Raw genomic sequence first — 18,471 nt, forward strand, 5'->3', positions numbered from 1 at the left:
CTCACTCTTTTGGGCACCAGGGACTGGTTTTGTGGAAGACAGTTTTTCCAGGGACCTGGGAATAGGGGGGTTTGGGGATAGTTACTAGATGAATCAAGCACATTACATTTATTCTGCACTTCATCTGTATTATTATTACATGTAATATATAATGAAACAATTATACTGTTCACCATAATTTAGAATCAGTGGGAGCCCTGAGCTTGTTTTCCTGCAACCATACCATCCCATCTGAGGGTGATGGGAGACAGTTACAGATCATCAGGCATTAGATTCTTACAAGGAACATGCAACCTAGATCCCTCACATGTGCAGTTTACAGTACGGTTCGCATTCCTATGAGAATGTAATGTTGCTACTGACCTGACAGGAGGCGAGAGTTCAGGCAGTGATGCCTGTGATGGGAAGTGGCTGTAAATAAAGATGAGGCTTTGCTCTGACAAGGAATCTCTTTAATTTAACCTCCCCTTTCACCCCCCAGATGGACAGAAAACGTCTCATTTGTCGTGTTTTACTATCTCTTTGCTTAATCTTCCAACTATTCATTTTTCACACTGAATTTTACTCTGAGCAGTAAGAAGAAATGAGACCACATCTCCAACACTTTCCTAAAATCTTCTGAACTGAAGAGTTCATTTTTACAAGTTGTGCTTTCCATATAACCCAGGGAGACAATTTTGCTAAGTGGTCTATCAAGTTGTGCTTTCCACATAACCCAGGGAGACAATTTTGCTAAGTAGTCTGTCTTTTTATGTAACAGAGCTCTTCCTTCCTTCTGTTGGAAACTCACTTTTAAGCCCTTACAAGCAGTGTTACAAAACTCTAGATTTCTACTAGCAGTCATACATGACTTAGGTATTCTCTGAGTCCATGTAGGATTTCTCTGCCTTGATCTTTTCTCCCTCTGGATTCTCACTGGCAGAGTTTGTTACTTTTTGTTGTTGTTGGTTTTGAGATAGGGTCTCACTGTGTCACCAGGGCTGAAGGGCAGTGACATGATGATGGCTCCTCACTGCAGCCTCAACCTCCTGGGCTCAAGTGATCCACCCACCTCAGCCTCCTGAGTAGCTGGAACTACAGGCAGGCACCACAATGCCTGGGGAATTTTTTTTTTTTTTTTGAGACAGAGTCTTGCTGTGTCCCGCAGGCTGGAGTGCAGTGGCACGATCTTGTCTCACTGCAAGCTCCGCCTCCCGGGTTCACAACATTCTCCTGCCTCAGCCTCCCAAGTAGCTGGGATTACAGGCGCCCGCCACCACACCTGGCTAATTTTTGTGTGTGTTTTTAGTAGAGATGGGGTTTCACCGTGTTAGCCAGGCTGGTCTCGGTCTCCTGACCTCGTGATCTACCTACCTCGGCCTCCCAAAGTGCTGGGATTACAGGCTTGAGCCACCGCTCCTGGCTGGGAATTTTTTTAGTAGAAATGAGGTTTTGCTGTGCTGCTTAGGCTGATGTTGAATTCCTGAGCTCAGGCCATCCTCCCACCTCAGCCTCCCAAAGTGTTGTGATTACAGACATGAGCCACTGTGCCCAGCCTGTTATTTTTAACATTCATATTTTTAGTATTGGTTTTTTAAAGGAAATTTAGGTTTTTTTTCTACTCAACAGAATCTAAGCTTTTCATTCTTTAAATTTTTTTTTTTTTCATTTCCCTAAGAGCTAGAATTTCTCTTCATTCTTGTAAGAAATTTTACAGTCTGCACCTATCCAACAGCAAAGCCACTTTACATTTTTAGGTATCACCTATCCATAACTACAAAGTCACTTTATGTTTTTAGGTGTCTGTATAAGCAGTTCTCCACTTCTTGGCACCAAAATCTGAAATTATTTTTGTTAATGCAAAGAAAATTACCACAAACTCAAGCAGTTCAAAACAAATTTTATTGTCTCAGTTTCCGTAGGTCAGAATTCTGTCATGGCGTGGCTAGTTTCATAAGGTGTTGCCAGAGTTTTATTCCTTTCTGGTGAATCCAGTTTCATTGTTCTTTAGATGCATCCAATTTCAGTTTATTCAGGTCCTTGGTTGAAGGCAGTTCATGCAGCTATAGGACTGGAGTCCCCATTGCTGTACTGGTTGTGAGCTAAGAGGCTAATCTTTGCTTCTTATGACAAACTCCATGTTGTTTCTCATGCTTTCCATGTGGCCACTGTAGGTGTGGCTAATTCGATCCCTCTCATATGTAAAATCTCTCCAATTTATCATTCTGCTTCAGCTCCCCAACTTCAGACATAAAAAGCTCTCTGCTTTATCTAAGCAGATTGGTCTCAACAAATTATTTTTAAAGTTCATGACCTTAATTTTACCTGCACTGCCCATGTGGTATAAGTCATAACATAATATATTGTAAGTTCCAGTGATCAGAGAATAAACATCTTGGGGATTTGGTTGGTGGGGGATACAGTGGGATGTAGATTGTCTGGGATGCTGAGAGAAGTCTTCTTATGACACTGCTTTTTAGGCCCTATTACCTCATTCTTCATTGATAGTATTAAGACTGTTTTCTCACTCTTGGTTTCTTTCTTTCATCTACCACAGTAGTAGAATATTCAACCCTAAAAAACGTGGATTATTCCTTTCCATTGCCCAGGAAATAAACTATAAATCCCAGGTCCTCTGGAATTGATCCTGTCCTAACTTTTGTAACCTTTTCACATATTCACAAAAGGAGCCTCTATATCAGGCAGATGCATCCTTACCTCATTTCCAGAACTGCAAAAAAAAATTACACTCAAACAAGAGGGGGAAAAAAGTATTCTCAATTTCAGATTGCTCAGGGTTCTAAATACGTAATACTATAATTAGACTAGATTTTATTTTTCTGTTTCATACTCGTGTAAATTAAAATTTTAATGATTTTATTAACTGAATTTTAAATGAATATTGCCATATATTAGCAATAGTAATTAACTTTACTGAGAAACATAAGGAGTTTTAAATATACCTTCTAAATTTTGTGTGTGTGCATGTATTTGTTAAGCAATTTAGGATATTCTTTTGACTCACTGTTAGGTGCTTTCAGGTTGTTAATGGTAAATGCAAACCTATAATTCTTTCCTTCTCTGGAACATAGTGAAGTATAATTATTTTGGGAGGTCACAGCAAGAGGATTGCTTGTGGCCAGGTTTTTAACACCAGTCTGCACCACCCTTTCAAATTTTTTGTTTGAAAGAGAGAGACTAAGTTCTTTGCGAAAAAACTCAGTACTTTTTTTAGTGTACTCTTGCCACAATCATGCCTAAGTCATGGGCTAAATGGTAGATTGAAGGGCTGTTGCATTTTCGCCTTGATAACACTTGAAATGGTGTTTTCTTTAAATTTGAGGAAGTCATGTAATCTACCCAAGCTTCCATTTTCATATGCATAACAATAATGAAACATCTCCCTGATTACATTTTTTCAGGACACTTACCATGCATTCCCATTTATCATGATAGTTCTGTGAGGTGTGCATGACAGTTACTACTGACCTCATTTTACTCTTGAGGAAACTGAACTCAGAGGCTAGATGACTTGGTCCAAGGTTACAAAACTAATAAGTATCTAAACTTTGCCCTCTGATTTAGACCATTATCACCAGTGCTGTTGCCACTAAGTGCTGTCAAATTTATGTCTGTGCAATGGGGATTACACTGTTCTATTGCTGTTATGAACATAGAAGACAAATGAGTAGAAATCATTTTGTAGAAGATGTATAGAAATAAAAGCAAACATTCTTTCAACGTGTAATTTAAGTGGGTATTAACTACTTGAAAGACTCCTGCAACATCTGTTGTTGCTTTGCCCTCGATCACTTTTGTTGAAGAAGCTGTGTGTTTGAGGACTTTGCCATGGGTACACAATCATTGAGTTGTGTACCTGCTTGGACTCAGCTTCCTCTGAGTTACAATCAGAAATACTAATCAGATAAATAGCTTTTTTTCGTTTTTCTTTTTTTTTAAGGATAATCCAGTGAGGTAGTGGGAGTGGAGAAGGAAAAAAAGAAATCTTAACTGCTTGTGATATGTGAATAGCTTTTCATATGTCATCCATGTTTGCTTTTCTCTATGCACTAGTAGCCGTAATGCCTGATTTGTTTCATATTAGGTTATATTTGTGTTAAAGATATATGAATTCTCTTCATATTTGTGGTGTTCATTTAGAATAATATTTACCGAGCATCATGTGCTGTGCAAGTTGTGTGATCTTGGTTCAGTCATTTGATCTCAGTGGGCTTTAACTGGCTCTCCCTTCTACCTTCATTGCTTAACTGCACCCAGCACTAGAAAAATGCTTTTATATATATATTCCCAAGGAACTACCTTGGGATTTGGGGTTAGTGGGAACAGGAGGAGGAGAGATGGAGGTGGAATATCCTGGCAAAATTAGGGCAGGCCCTACGCTAACCACCCCCACCCTTCACCACCTAGCCCAGCTGCACTTTTATTCATTTTATCTATCCATAGAAACCTCTCAACCTAATGTCTTTCCTCTCTTTAGTCCTCTTAATTTCTACCCTGTTTCTTTTGTCTTAGATTCAAAGAATGACTTTCTAATTAGCAAAGTTATAGTGGATATTGATGGGATATTGCACCAGGACAAAGTGGGAAGATTATAAAGGCCGAAAGAGAAAGAAGGAAGGGTAAAAAAGAAATATGTAGGTATAATGAATAAAAGAAAAGTAATGTGTTGAGAAAGGAGACGGTGAAAAAAGGAAGAGAAATGAATGAAACATGTAGCGAATAAATGGTATATTTGTTTTCTGAATTTGTTGCCTAACATATAAAAATCTCTTAAGATTTTATTTCAGTGAGATGGGAAATTTTTTATGTTGATGTTTTAAAAGTATTTCATGAGTGGTTTTCTTCTGTAATTGCCCCAAAGGTTTTTTATTTTTCTTTTATTTCTTGTTAGTTGATTAGGGTTGAGTAAAGTAAGTTTTCATGTTAAAAATTTCTGTTTGTTAAATGAATCAAAAATAGATTCATTCTCTATTGTCTCAATGTTTGAGGAACACCAAGGACACAGTCTGTTTTCCCAGTAGAAATAAAATAAAAACTGTATTTAGTCATGTATACTTACCTGAGATTTGTCATTTTAATTTTTATTTTTTAAGGAGCTGATGCTACACACATGGATGGTGATCAGATTGTTGTGGAAGTACAAGAAGCAGTTTTTGTTTCTAATATTGTGGATTCAGACATAACTGTGCATAACTTTGTTCCTGATGACCCAGACTCAGTTGTAATCCAAGATGTTATTGAAGATGTTGTCATAGAGGAGGATGTTCAGTGCTCAGATATCTTAGAAGAGGCAGATGTATCTGAAAATGTCATCATTCCTGAGCAAGTGCTGGACTCAGATGTAACTGAAGAAGTTTCTTTACCACACTGCACAGTCCCAGATGATGTTTTAGCTTCTGACATTACTTCAGCCTCAATGTCTATGCCAGAACATGTTTTAACGAGTGAATCCATGCATGTGTGTGACATTGGACATGTTGAACATGTGGTCCATGATAGTGTAGTGGAAGCAGAAATCATTACTGATCCTCTGACCAGTGACGTAGTTTCAGAAGAAGTGTTGGTAGCAGACTGTGCCCCTGAAGCAATCATAGATGCCAGCGGGATCTCAGTGGACCAGCAAGATAATGACAAAGCCAACTGTGAGGACTACCTAATGATTTCGTGTAAGTCATGTGGTACAGTGATTTTAAGCAATGTTTTTGAAACGTATTTTATAACATAAATAATGGTGAAATTTTATTGACTTTAACTTCTGTAAAATTAAAGTACAAATCATAAATCTACATGCATTGTTGCTTAGTTTGCATCCTAGAAGATAAATCATAATTAAGTGACATGGTACAGAATAGAGTTATTTCTATATTAGCGTAGAATAGAAAGATGAGAAAAATAAGGAATGAAAATAACAGAATTGAGCCTTATGAAATCATACAAAGTATGATTGGTCTGTTACCTTCAGATTTATCCCTTAGACTTGTAGTCAGTTTTTTTAAGTCGTTTTATTATGTAGTCGTTTCACTTTCTCCCTTTTTTCTACCGTAGTGTCCCTTTTCTCTTTAAAGTCATGATTTTGTTGTTGGTGTTTAATTCATTAGTGGCTTTGGAGTTAAATCTGGTGAATGCCCTGAAATACAGTGGTTGCACCAAGGCCATCAACAACTAATTTATTTAGGTTTCAAATTGATTTCAAATTTTACATCATACTAGTTTTATGTTCTGCTCACTGATCCTCATGGGATGCTGGCTTTCTTGATTGTGTTTATAACTTTGTCAACCAGAACATGGTTGGACGTACTTTTGCTTATGCAGCAGCTGCTATAGTCGTTCTGTTGCTAGAATCTCTGACTATGTTTCTCTAATATTTTTAACTTCAATATCTAGGTATATTTTCTACATTAATATGGTTACGATTTATAGAATCATTGTGTCATTTATCTGCTGATTTAAATAGTTATCCTAATTGATCAGTTCATTACTATGGTCTTTGAAAAGAAGTTTTATAGTGTAGATTTAGTTTAGAGCATTCCCATTAATATTAAATACCACCTACACTCCTTGTCCTGTGTCTTTGAGCATAGCACAGCAAGAGATTTGTGCAGGCATTTGCATGGGCACAGGGAGAGTAGGCATTTACCTCTTATATGATCAGGTATACCATTATGGCCTAGTTTTCTAATAATGATAATTTTCTACCTCCCTCTGAACCTGCTTAATGATTTTAAAGAGCCTCATTCAACTGATTTAATAAACATTTATTCTGTGTGTAAAAACTTATTCTATGAAGTGTTTAAATATTTAAGATTAATAATTTACAGTTTTGACCTTCATAACCTTTATAACCTGGTGTGCCAGGAAAAGGGGGAGTAAGGGGTGTTTAGCTCTTTGAAAATGTCATAATAAATATTTTTATATGCCAAATTTATCTAGCTATTTCAATTTTTTTTTTGCTAGCTCTTACTTCCTCCAGAAAAAATATCTCCTAATGCTGCATTTTAAATTAAAACTCTATAGGGCTTAGGGTTGACAGGTTTTTCATAAAGTGTATAGAGGAAGTGTGGTCTGATTTTATATTAATATAGTGAATACTGAGATGCTGTCATTGACAGTAAGCTTTAATGTTTTCCATAATATGAGAGATGGTAATATCTTTTAAATTCTTTCATATAGTTATTTAATACATAGATTGAAGGTTGTAAAACAGTCTTTAAGTACACTTTACATTTAAAAATATGTTATTAGATTTAAGAGCTTATTAATTTTTATGTCTTTAGTGGCAGGTTTTTTCTCCTCTGAAAATCTCATTTAAAATGATCAGAGTCCTCTATGTTAGCACAGTAGTATATCTGCACAAAAGTGCTCACTGTTACACCCTATGTGCTATGGAGATCAACATAACCTCTTTATGTAGTCTTTACAGTATAGATGTTACCATTGACTTTTAAGTTGATTACATCATCCTCAAATACAGGTCCCCCTCAAACCTGTGCATATTTGGTATAAAATATTTGTGGAGTGAACACTTACGTGAACTTTATAGCTGAACGTTTGTGCATATCATGTCTCATCCAAAGGGCATCTAGTTTAGTTGTTTTGGCAATCCACGTAGTGTTTCTAATAAATTATGACTTTGGTCATAGTGAACATTCAGTAAAAATGTTCAGTGAATAAATGAATAAATGAAACCCAATCCTCATATCTAAATCTGAAAGCCTATGGATCAATACAGTTTGATGATTTGTTTAATGATTCTAGTGGCTACTAGAGCAGAGTAGGACTGGTAAAATAGTTGTTTATTGTACTTATTTTATATTTTTTGTATATTTATACACATTACATATATTAATTTTGCTTATCCTTCTGTAACTCATTATTAGATATATATATCTAAAAATACATATATTTTGGATATATATTACATATATAATTAGTAAGTGTATATACATATATTTTAAGCTATCTATTAATTTTGTTTTGTTTTGTAAAACTATTTGGCAAAATGATACCAAATGCAAGAATTTTAAAAGTGTGTATCTACAAGGGATGATTTCTGAAAAGTGAATAAAGATATTTTAGGGAGATAGGTTGTTTTAAGTTTTGATACATTGCCGAAACAGGTGTGTTTTCATAAGACTAAAACTAATGATTTTTATGTAGAAACTCTAAACTACATTTAGAAAATCTTAAAGCACATGTGCAGTGTTTCAAAAGGAGATAAGCTAATCAAAGGAGATAGAAATCAAACTGTTGGAATTTAGGAAAGAAGCTGAACGGAGAAATAACGTTATCCGTAAAAGAGACTATAAAAGCGGCAATAAAATAAATGTGGATTAGTGTTAATATGACTGGAGACCTTCTGATTGGGCTTTAGAAAATTGCCAAAATGAAATGGTGAAAAAACAGACATAAAAATGATTATGGACAAGATTAGCAGACATGAGAAACAGAAGGCAAAACTTACATACAGAAAAGAAGAAAACAATTAATATGACAGAAAGTTATGGAAGAAAGCTTTCCTGAAATTAGGAATGATTTGAGTACAGCAATGAAAATGGCAGAGTAAAGAACACTGAAAAACTTCTCTTTTATGAAAATAATGAGAACAATGGTTTAAAAAAATTATCAGAGTAACATTTTTCAGCTCTCTGAAAACTAAATGATTGTAGCAATAGAGTGAGTACTGGATATTGGCAAGACTGTGCCCTTTTAATTTGCTGTGTTTACATCCACTTCTCCCAAGCTGTATGTTGGCCTTAAAAACTGGCATCTGACATATAAAAAAAAAGGAGCAGTCAGGGAAGATATAGCAGCTCATGCCTATAATCCTAGTGCTTTGAGAGGCTTGGCCGGGAGGATCATTTGGGGCCAGGAGTTTGAGACCATCCTAGTCAACATAGTGAGACCCTCTCTCTACAGAAAAACTAAAAAATTACCTGAGCATGGTGGAGGATCCTTTTAACTCAGGAGATCAAGATTGCAGTGAGTTATGATTAAGCCACTGCACTTCAACCTAGGTTACAGAGCAACACCCTGAGTCAAAAAAATTTTTTTTTTCTTTTAAACAGCAGTTTGGCAGCTACTGGAGGAGGAAGAAAGGCCCATTTTCAGAGAACTGATATTATTTGACTTGGTGGTGGTGACCTGCAAGACCCACCCATTTTTTTTTTTTTGAGACAGAGTCTTGCCCTTTTACCCAGGCTGGACCCCAGTGCTGTGATCTCAGCTCATCTTAGCCTCCAACTCCTGGGTTCAAGCAATTCTTGTGCCTCAGCCTCCTGAGTAGCTGGGACTACATGTGCTGTGCCACCACACCCCGGCTAATTTTTTTTTTTTTTTTTTTTTGGTAGAAATGGGGTTTCTCCATGTTGATTGGTCTCTAACTTCCAGCCTGAAGTGATCCACCCACCTTGGCCTCCCAAAGTGCTGGAATTACAGATGTAAGCCACTGCACCCAATACTACACTTAGACTATTTTAATTGACTTAGACTCTGAACTTCTGTAGTATGAGCCTTCTCCTTTGGGTTGTTGCTTGAAAATTTTAGAGACAACTGTTGAACATCACTGGTTTTTGAGGCAGTTGGTACAGTTAGGGCAAGCAGTAGATATACTAAAGCTTAAAAGGAATGAAAAGTCCAGTAGTGGAATGAAAAGTCCAGAGGGCTTTGAAAAGCTGGGATGTATTCCTGATTATCTTGAATGTGATAATGCCAGGTCTGTGGCCCTGGTAAGGAAAAGCTTGGCAAGGCCTTAGACTCACACTTTGGGTAATCTTCAAGGGCTGCCCAAATAAAACCCAGTATAGAACTATAAACAGCCTGCATGAATGTTTCAACATGCGTGTAAGAGCCAAAAACTGCTGGTTCTACACATCTGTCAAGTCATAAGCTGAATATGTATTTTATATAACTAGATATAATTAGACTTTTAAATTGCTACATGTGAAACACTTTAAAGGATTAGTTTAGAAAAATCACAGTACTATTGTTTGCTAAGCAACAGTAACCAGTCATAACAACACACATTAGGGAAACAAAGAATCTGATTTTCACAGTTGCCAAATAGTATTATTTTAAATGTTCAGTTTTCAACAGCAACAAAAAATGAGACAGGCATAAAACCAAAAAAAGCACAGCCTATGCGCAAGAAAAAGTACAGCCCACAGAAATTCATTCCAAGGAAGTCCAGACACAGTACTTACTAGAGTAGCTTATGAATCAGTTTTATTACATTGGTCAAAGGGCTAATTAGGAAGTCATGTGTAAAGAAATAAAGGAAAGTAGGATAATGATGTCTCATTAAATGGAGAATATCAATAATCAGAATTTAAAAAGTAAATAGAGTCTCTGGGGTTGAAATGAAGATTTCACCAGAGGAACTCAAAAGTAGGTTTAAACAGGCAGAAGAAAGAATCAGAACACTTAAAGGAACTTCAATTAAGGTCATCTAGTCTGAGGAGAAATAAAAAATAATGAAGAAAAATGAATATGGCCATATGTAATCTATGGGATGCCATGAAGTAAGCATACCAACCTATACTGTACCACAAGTGGGAGGGAAGAAAGAAATTGGCTTAAAGAATAGTTTAATAATAGCTGAAAACTTCACAAACTTGATGAAAAACTGTAATCTTCACTTGTAAGAAGTTGCGTGAATTACAAGGGATCCATTTCTAGACACAAGACATTTATATTGTCAAAAGACATTTTTTTAAAGCAGTAAGGTAGAACTCACTTCTCACATACAAGTCCTCCTTCCCTCGCTCCCTCCCTCATTCCCTCCTTCCTTTCCTTCCATTTCATCCATCCTTTTTTTTTTTCTTCTTTTTTGAGATGGAGTCTTTCTCTGTTGCCTGGGCTGTAATGCAGTGGTACGACTTCGGCTCACTGCAGCCTCCGCCTCCCTAGTTCAAGCAGTTCTCCTGCCTCAGCCGCCTGAGTAGCTGGGACTACTGGCGTGTGCCACAATGCCTGGCTAATTTTTTATATTTTTAGTAGAGAGGGGGTTTCACTGTGTTAGCCAGGATGGTCTTGATCTCCTGACCTCGAGATCTGCTGCCTTGGCCTCCCAAAATGCTGGGATTACAGACTGCGCCCAGCTCAAGTTACCCTCTCTGAAAAAGAATAATAGCGATTTTCTCATTACAAAACATGGAGGATAGAAGGCAGTGGCATGATATCAGTCAAGAACTTGAAATTCAACAAAACTATACTTTAAAAATGAAGGTGAAATTAAAATATTTACAGATAATCAGAACAGCAGCAGTAATCCAGATTGTGTAATATTGCCATAAGAAGAGATGTATAGATCAGTGGAACAGAATGCAGAGTACAAAATAAAACCACATGTCTGTAGGGCCCATTGATTTTTCTTTCCTTTTTTTTTAAGATGGAGTCTGGCTCTGTCACCCAGCTGATTTTTCACATAGGTGCCAAGACAGTTCAGTATAACAACAAATAGTTTTTTCGGCAGATGGTAGTGGAGTAGCTAGATGTTTGCATGCAGAAGATTGAAATTGTGTCCCTACTTCAAAGTGTATACAAAAATGACTCAAAACAGATCATTGATAGCTCTGTAAGATCATAGAGAGCTATATGATTATCTCTATGATCATAGACAGCTATCTATGATCGTAGAGAGCTGTCGCCTGTCTAAATAAGACAGCTAAAACTATAAAAGGAATCCCTGAATGAGATACCACCCTATATCTGCTATAGATGAGTATTAAAGGAAAGGAAAACAAGTATTTGGAATAAGCATAAATTGCTGATGTTTTGCAGCCACTGTGACAAAGTTTGGCAGTTCCTGGAAAAGTTAAATTTACGTAGGACTACCATATGACCTAGCAGCTCCTTTCCGGATATACCCAAGAGAACTGAAAACATATGCCCAGAAAACAGGTTACATATTATACAAATGTTCATAGCATCATTAGTCATAGTAGCCAAAGAGCAGCAATAACTTTAATATCTATCAGTTGATGAATTGATAAAATATGGTGTATCTAATGAAATATTATTTGATCATAAAAAGTAATGAAGCACTGATGAATGTCATAGCATGGATGAACTTCAAAAACATTGTGTTAAAATGCAAGAAGTGTGTGCAGTATCTAGAATAGGTATATATGTAAAGTCAAAAAGTATATTGTTGCCTAGTGTTCATGGATAGTGTTGTGTGGAATAGGGAGTAGTAGCTAAATGGTACAGTGATTTCTTGTGAGGGTGATAGAAATTATCTGCAATTAGTGATGATGCTTGCACAGCTCTGTGAATTTTCACAGCTCTCTGAAAACCCACTGGATTGTATGCTTTACCTACTATGCCACAGTAACTCATATGTGAATTTCCTCTTAGTGCCAAAAAAGAAAAATTGTAATCTTTTAAGGCAGTTCATTTTCTTCTAAGAAATTGAGAGACTAATAAAACTTTTTTTTGAGGCAGAGTCTTGCTCTGTCACCCAGGCTGGAGTACAGTGTCACAATCTCAGCTCACGGCAACCTCTGCCTCCTGGGTTCGAGCAATTATCTCGTCTGAGCCTCACAAGTAGCTGGGATTACAGGCGCCTGCCACCATGCCTGGCTAATTTTTGTATTTTCAGTAGAAATGGGGTTTCACCTGGTTGCTCAGGCTGGTCTTGAACTCCTGACCTCAGGTGATCTGCCTGCCTCAGCCTCCTAAAATGCTGGGATGACAAGCGTGAGCCACTGTACCCAGCGAAAACTAATAATAATCATCATTATATTAGTGAACTTAAGGATCAAGAATTATATAGTCATCCACCTCAAAATACTCAATGCTATACACAGTGCAACAAAACCTAAAGTTTCTGAGGAAAGTATAGCATAAGAATTTTATACACAGCTTATTCAAGTCAAAATCCCAGTTAGACATTTTAAAACATCCAGGATTTCAGAAATTTTAGCACCCATGTGTGATAGAGTTGCTACTTGGTACCGTAAACCAAAAGATGAATTAGTAGAAAAAGACTCAAGAGTGGAGAACTGATAAAATAATGAGTAGTGATTTTTGAATTAATGTAAAATTGGAGTTAACGTGCAAATTAAGGTTATGTAACATGGTAAATGTCTACAAAATATTAACTAAAATATTTGCCATGTCACGATGTGCAAATATGTTCATGTTTTCACCTTTTACAGCAGATGACAGTAGATAATATCTTTACAGTATGGTTCCTACCTATTATTTTTATCATATTTTTCTTTTTTTTTGAGAGGGAGTCTCGCTCTGTTGCCCAGGCTGGAGTGCAGTGGTGCCATCTCAGCTGCTGCAAACTCTGCCTCCTGGGTTCACGCCATTCTCCTGCCTCAGCCTCCCGAGTAGCTGGGGCTACAGGCGCCCGCCACCACACCTAGCTGTTTTGTATTTTTAATAGCAACAGGGTTTCACCATGTTAGCCAGGATGGTCTTGATCTCCTGACCTCGTGATCCGCCCACCTCAGCCTTCCAAAGTGCTGGGATTACAGGCTTGAGGCACCTCTCCCAGCCCATATTTTTCTTAGAAGAGTATTTTAAAATCTTCTGTTTTGAATTAATAGACATTTAATTGATCTTCTTTCATATATATAACAAACTGAATGTTAGATAGTTACTAAGGCTAGACAGTATTGTCAAGTCTTGGAATACATTAGTGCACAAAATAGAGATTCCTTTCCCTCATCGTGATGGACTTCTAGTATGACTGTATATACGTAAAATTATTTAAATGTGTATTATAATGTGTCTTGGGAAAGTAAAAGAGCTTAATCAAAAGGATTGTGAGTTTCAGAGATGGTCAGGGATGCCTTGATGGAAGGATGACATTTTGTCATAGACCTCAGTTTGAGTTGTATCATAGACTTCAAAAAGGAAATGCATGTATTGATCTTAGTTCAGTAGAGAGGACAGTGACAATTTGCATCAAATGCGGCAACTTAGACAAGTCAGATGAGGACTCAGAGTTGGTCATGTATTTCTTCGGTGAACAGATTCAGTGAAATCATGGACAAAAGCTTGATGGAAGTATAAGTTTAGAGAAAGAATGTGCAATGAGAATCACTGGAGATACGAAACAGTTGCTTGCAGGAGAAGTGAGATCAAGAGAAGATGGAATTTTTGTTTGTTTTAGTGTTGTTTCAAAGAAAAAGCTTATTTCCTGGTGGGAATATTCCTTTAGAGGGTGATAGATAAATTGGTGGTATAGGGGATAACTGAAAAAAAAAAAAGCAAAAAAACAGAAAAGAGAAGGTATAATTTAGTGCTTATGTGGGGGCATTGGTTTTAAGTAGAAAGGAATACTGCTTGTCTGTGGCAATGTGAAGGAAATACAAAATTGAGTTGTTGGCAGTAGGACAGATGGTGCAGGCAGTGGATCATCCTTTCTGCTTTGGGTTCTTGGTAAGGTGGGAAATAAGATAACAGGCAGGTAGTATTGGAATTTTAAGAAAAATATGGCAAATAGCATCTACTCAAGGTTCATATTTATATATTTAAAGATGACACTATCTACATCATGCTGTTTTTTTTTTCTGTCTAGACTTAGCTGCATAGATGTAGATGCTGACATAAAATTATATCAGCTAGGTTTGCGGTTTTGCCAGTCAAGTATTATCAAATCAGACAGGGGCATAGGAGTTGAAAAAATATGCAAGAGAACAGTTAGAATGACCAGCCATGGAATTAAGCTGTTTTACTTGTTGTTCAAATTGCTATAAAATTTTTGTTTAAAAGTAACATTTCAATTTTAATTTTAAACTTGTATTTGTCCTTCTTTCTGTTCTTTTAGTTGTATATATGCATTGAGAAATATCTGAATAATATTTTTGTAAATTCTATTGGTATTTCAGATGGTGTTGTTTTTGAGCACTCTAATTTTTTAAAAAATACTTTCTTAAATATTAAAGTGGATCATCTCAAGAAAAAGCTGTCTTTTAGAGCAAAGTTGAAGAAGTATAAGGGAATAAATAATAAAATAGTATTTCTTAAATTTGGGGCCCATGAGATATTGGGGGCAATAATACTGTAAAGATCAAAGCAGTTTAGGCAGATTTTGGTTGCTAGACTGTGCAATTTGTATTTTACTTGGTAGGAAAAGGAGTACTAGAGACTAGGGCAGGAGGGTAAAGTGACTGGATCTTTCTTTTAAGAAGACAGATTGATACCATTGTCAAGGTGTCTGGTTGGAAACCTTAGGAGAGAGAAATCAGGTAAACTGTTTTGTTTCTGAGGTTAGTTGTAAATGAAGTTTTAACAACCTGGTTTTGAAAGATGAGACAATTTAAATGAATGGAGAGGCACAAGCCATGTGCTTGCATTTTAAGACTGCAAAGCAAAAAACTAGCACCATTTTTATGATATTAATTTAGACAAAATGCAGTCCAGTGGAAATCCAGTAACCAATTTTTTTCCTCAGCAGAACTATAATTCATTTTCTGAGGAAGCAAAGAAAAGTGAGATAACGTGACCAGCTAAAAATTAAGCTATGAGTTATAAAGACAGACATCCTTCTCATTTCCTCACCTCTCCCTTTTGTAGCTCATTGGCTTGTGTTATTACATCAGGTTTTACTAGGATACTTGGAACCTTTAACTCCCTAGCTTCTTTCATGCCCTTCTACTTACCTCTCCAGCTTTTTCTACTTGGGTTACTGTGTGAATTCTTTCTTGCCACTGCCTTAAATTGTAATCTCACTGGGACTGTGTCTTTAGCTCATGATTTTCTTTACACTGCAGATGCTCACTGCATGATCTCAAGTGTTTTTTAGTTAACATTTTGCTGATGGCTTCCAAATTGGTGTTGATCTTCAACTTTCAGAGTTGAATATTCTGTAGGTGGCTTCACATGTCATTCATTCCGTCTTCTCGGTTTATTCTTAAATATGACTCAACTCCAGCCTTTATCCCCATTTGTACTACCTTTGTCCTCATTCAAGGCCTCATTATCTGTCACCTAAATGTACTTGAAGCTGTAGTTCTCTGCGTCATTTCTTGATCTCTTCAAATATGCTTTTTTATAAGGTCAGCAGGATGCTTTAGCAAAAATACTGATCTGACTTAGTGACTGCTCTTTTTAAAAGCAGAAATTATCAGATCTCTGATAAGAATCCCCAAGAGTAGGATACCTTGGAGTCTATTTGTGTATACAAGTTCATTCCATACCTGCAGATTCTGATTTTAATCAGATCGAGAAACTTGCAGTCTACCAGAATTAAGTTTGAGCCCCTCTGCCTGGTGCATAAAGTCCTCCAGTAAACCTGGTTTTGGTTTACCAGTTGGTCACATTTCCCACTATGGCCTGATCTGCAGCAGTATTGAAGAACGTACTCTCTTACTGTCCTGTCCCCCTACCTGCTGTATTCTTTGCATAGAATAAATGCTGTTCTCTTTCAGTCTACATGAGATACCTTCACTTTTTTGGGGGGCAGCTGTTATTGCACTTTGCAACATTTGCCAAAACATTTCTGACTCCCTAGCCTGTTTTATACGAATACTATCTTGTGGACACCTTGAAAATTTATAAAATATTATTTCATTGTATGGGAAAACAAATCAGTTTTAATAAAAATAATGTACACCAGTGTTAACATTAAAGATTGCACTAGAGAGTTCAAAATTAGTATAATTTTATGTTTAAAGAAATTTTAGGTCAAGTGCAGTGGCCCAAGCCTGTAATCCCATCAATTTGGGAGGCCAAGGCAACTGGATCACTTGAGGTCAGGAAGTTCAAGACCAGCCTGGCCAATATGGCAAAACCACATCTGTACTAAAAATACAAAAATTGACAACACGTGTTGGCACATGCCTGTAATCCCAGCTACTTAGGAGGCTAAGGCAAGAGAGTCACTTGAACTTGGGAGTTGCTGTGAGCTGAGATAGCACCAATGCACTCCAGCCTGGGTAATTGAGTGAGACTCCTATCTCAAGAAAAAAAAGAAAATTTAATTTTTTCTTCTAAGTAATCAAGGAATCAGCTAGTGTCTTTCTAAGTGACATTTTGTTTTGAAGACAAATGTATATTAAAACGTGATTTGAAAACATGTTACTGTGTCCAAATTAGACAAAACTTTTTTCCCCATTGTTTTGGGTTCTTACATGTTGTGTTTAAATAATTAAGTTTTAGTAGCTTTTAGTAGCCCAGTGTTTCAAGTTCTCATATCCTGGGTTAAGTAGTTAGATTTTATAATATCCATGTTTGTAACAAGGAGATGCTATTTGAAAGTAGTCTGTAATTCCTAGTAAGAAACCAAATTATATTGTCATTGTATTTTTGTTTCTTTAACATTGGCTTTAGAGAATTTTGATTAGACAAATATAGTTTTGGATCTTTTGAAGAACAAGATGGGGAATTTGAAAAGTATGCAAAGATTTCAAAATCTAAATTCTGTGTTATAAGCCACTGTTAAAAGTTAAGACTAATAATTTAAAAGCTAAAGTAGTCAAAACTATCACCATTGCCTTTTCTAGTAATACTCATTGTAGTTGAATTGTGAGTGCATTTATCTGCTCTGCACTAATGGAAACCATCTTTTGTTATATTGTTTTTTATTTTTAGAAAAAATTATTATTGCCTCTAACAGCTTAAACTTACAGCATTTTTCAAACACCAGAGGTTGATGATTGTTTCTTGTGAATTACATGGATCAAGATTTGAATTCTGGTTTTGCCAGTTACTAGATGTGTGACCTTAGATAAATCATTCAAGTTTGCTTTACTGTAAAATGTCAACAGTATTATAGCACTTCCTCATGGAGTTATTATGAGTATTAAGTAATGCTTTCAGTAATCACTTAATAAAAAGTAACTACATTATTATGATCACATTTTAAAATAATCATCTGTTCATCTGTCTGCTTTTTCACTGAATTATAAATTTCTTGGGTCCATTACCTTTTTTTTTTTTTTTTTCCCAGAGATAGTCTTTCTCTGTTGCCCAGGCTTGCGTGCAGTGGTGAGATCTTAGCTCACTGCAGCCTCTGGCCTGGGTTCAAATGATTCTTGTGCCTCAGCCTCAGCCTCAGCCTCCTGGGTTCAAATGATTATTGTGCCTCAGCCTCAGCCTCCTGGGTCCAAATGATTCTTGTGCCTCAGCTTCCCGAGAAGCTGGGATTACAGGCATGTGCCTTTATGCCCAGCTTTTGTATTTTCAGTAGAAAACATGTTTTGCCATGTTGACCAGGCTGGCCTGAAGCAATCCACTCACGTCCACCTCCCAAAGCCCTGGGATTGCAGGTGCGAATCACCATGCCTGGCCTTGGGTCAATTTCTTTTAAAGTTTACACCTCTAATACTTGCCCAGAGTCTGATTTATAGTTGTGAATCATTGTTTAATTGAATTAAACATAAATATCTAGCCAAAAGGATAATGAAATATATTCAGCAGAGGAATACAAAAAGAAAACTAAAATGGGAAAGGGGAAATGAAAAAGCTTCTTGGGGTCCTGCTCCTCTGTGGTTGGTCTCTTGCTGTGTCATACAG

At 36.6% G+C, this 18,471-nt stretch overlaps 1 protein-coding gene across 5 annotated transcripts in view; it reads left to right on the plus strand.

Moving 5' to 3' along the window:
- The window catches only part of LOC139361003 (zinc finger protein Y-linked), a 48,187-nt gene that overhangs the window by 21,144 nt on the left and 8,572 nt on the right, over window positions 1-18,471 (plus strand). For 2 of the 5 annotated variants that reach the window (XM_071089509.1, XM_071089510.1), the window contains exon 3: window positions 5,094-5,666. The exons of 2 other annotated variants lie outside the window; for them this stretch is intronic. In XM_071089509.1, the coding sequence (XP_070945610.1) occupies window positions 5,094-5,666 (573 nt within the window). Of the gene's footprint in view, window positions 1-3,727; window positions 4,635-5,093; window positions 5,667-18,471 lie in introns of those variants that run through there. One more of the 5 variants, XM_071089511.1, reaches the window with a different exon arrangement.

The sequence above is a fragment of the Macaca nemestrina genome, chromosome Y (genome assembly GCF_043159975.1).
Source record: "Macaca nemestrina isolate mMacNem1 chromosome Y, mMacNem.hap1, whole genome shotgun sequence".
NCBI classification, from domain to species: domain Eukaryota; kingdom Metazoa; phylum Chordata; class Mammalia; order Primates; family Cercopithecidae; genus Macaca; species Macaca nemestrina.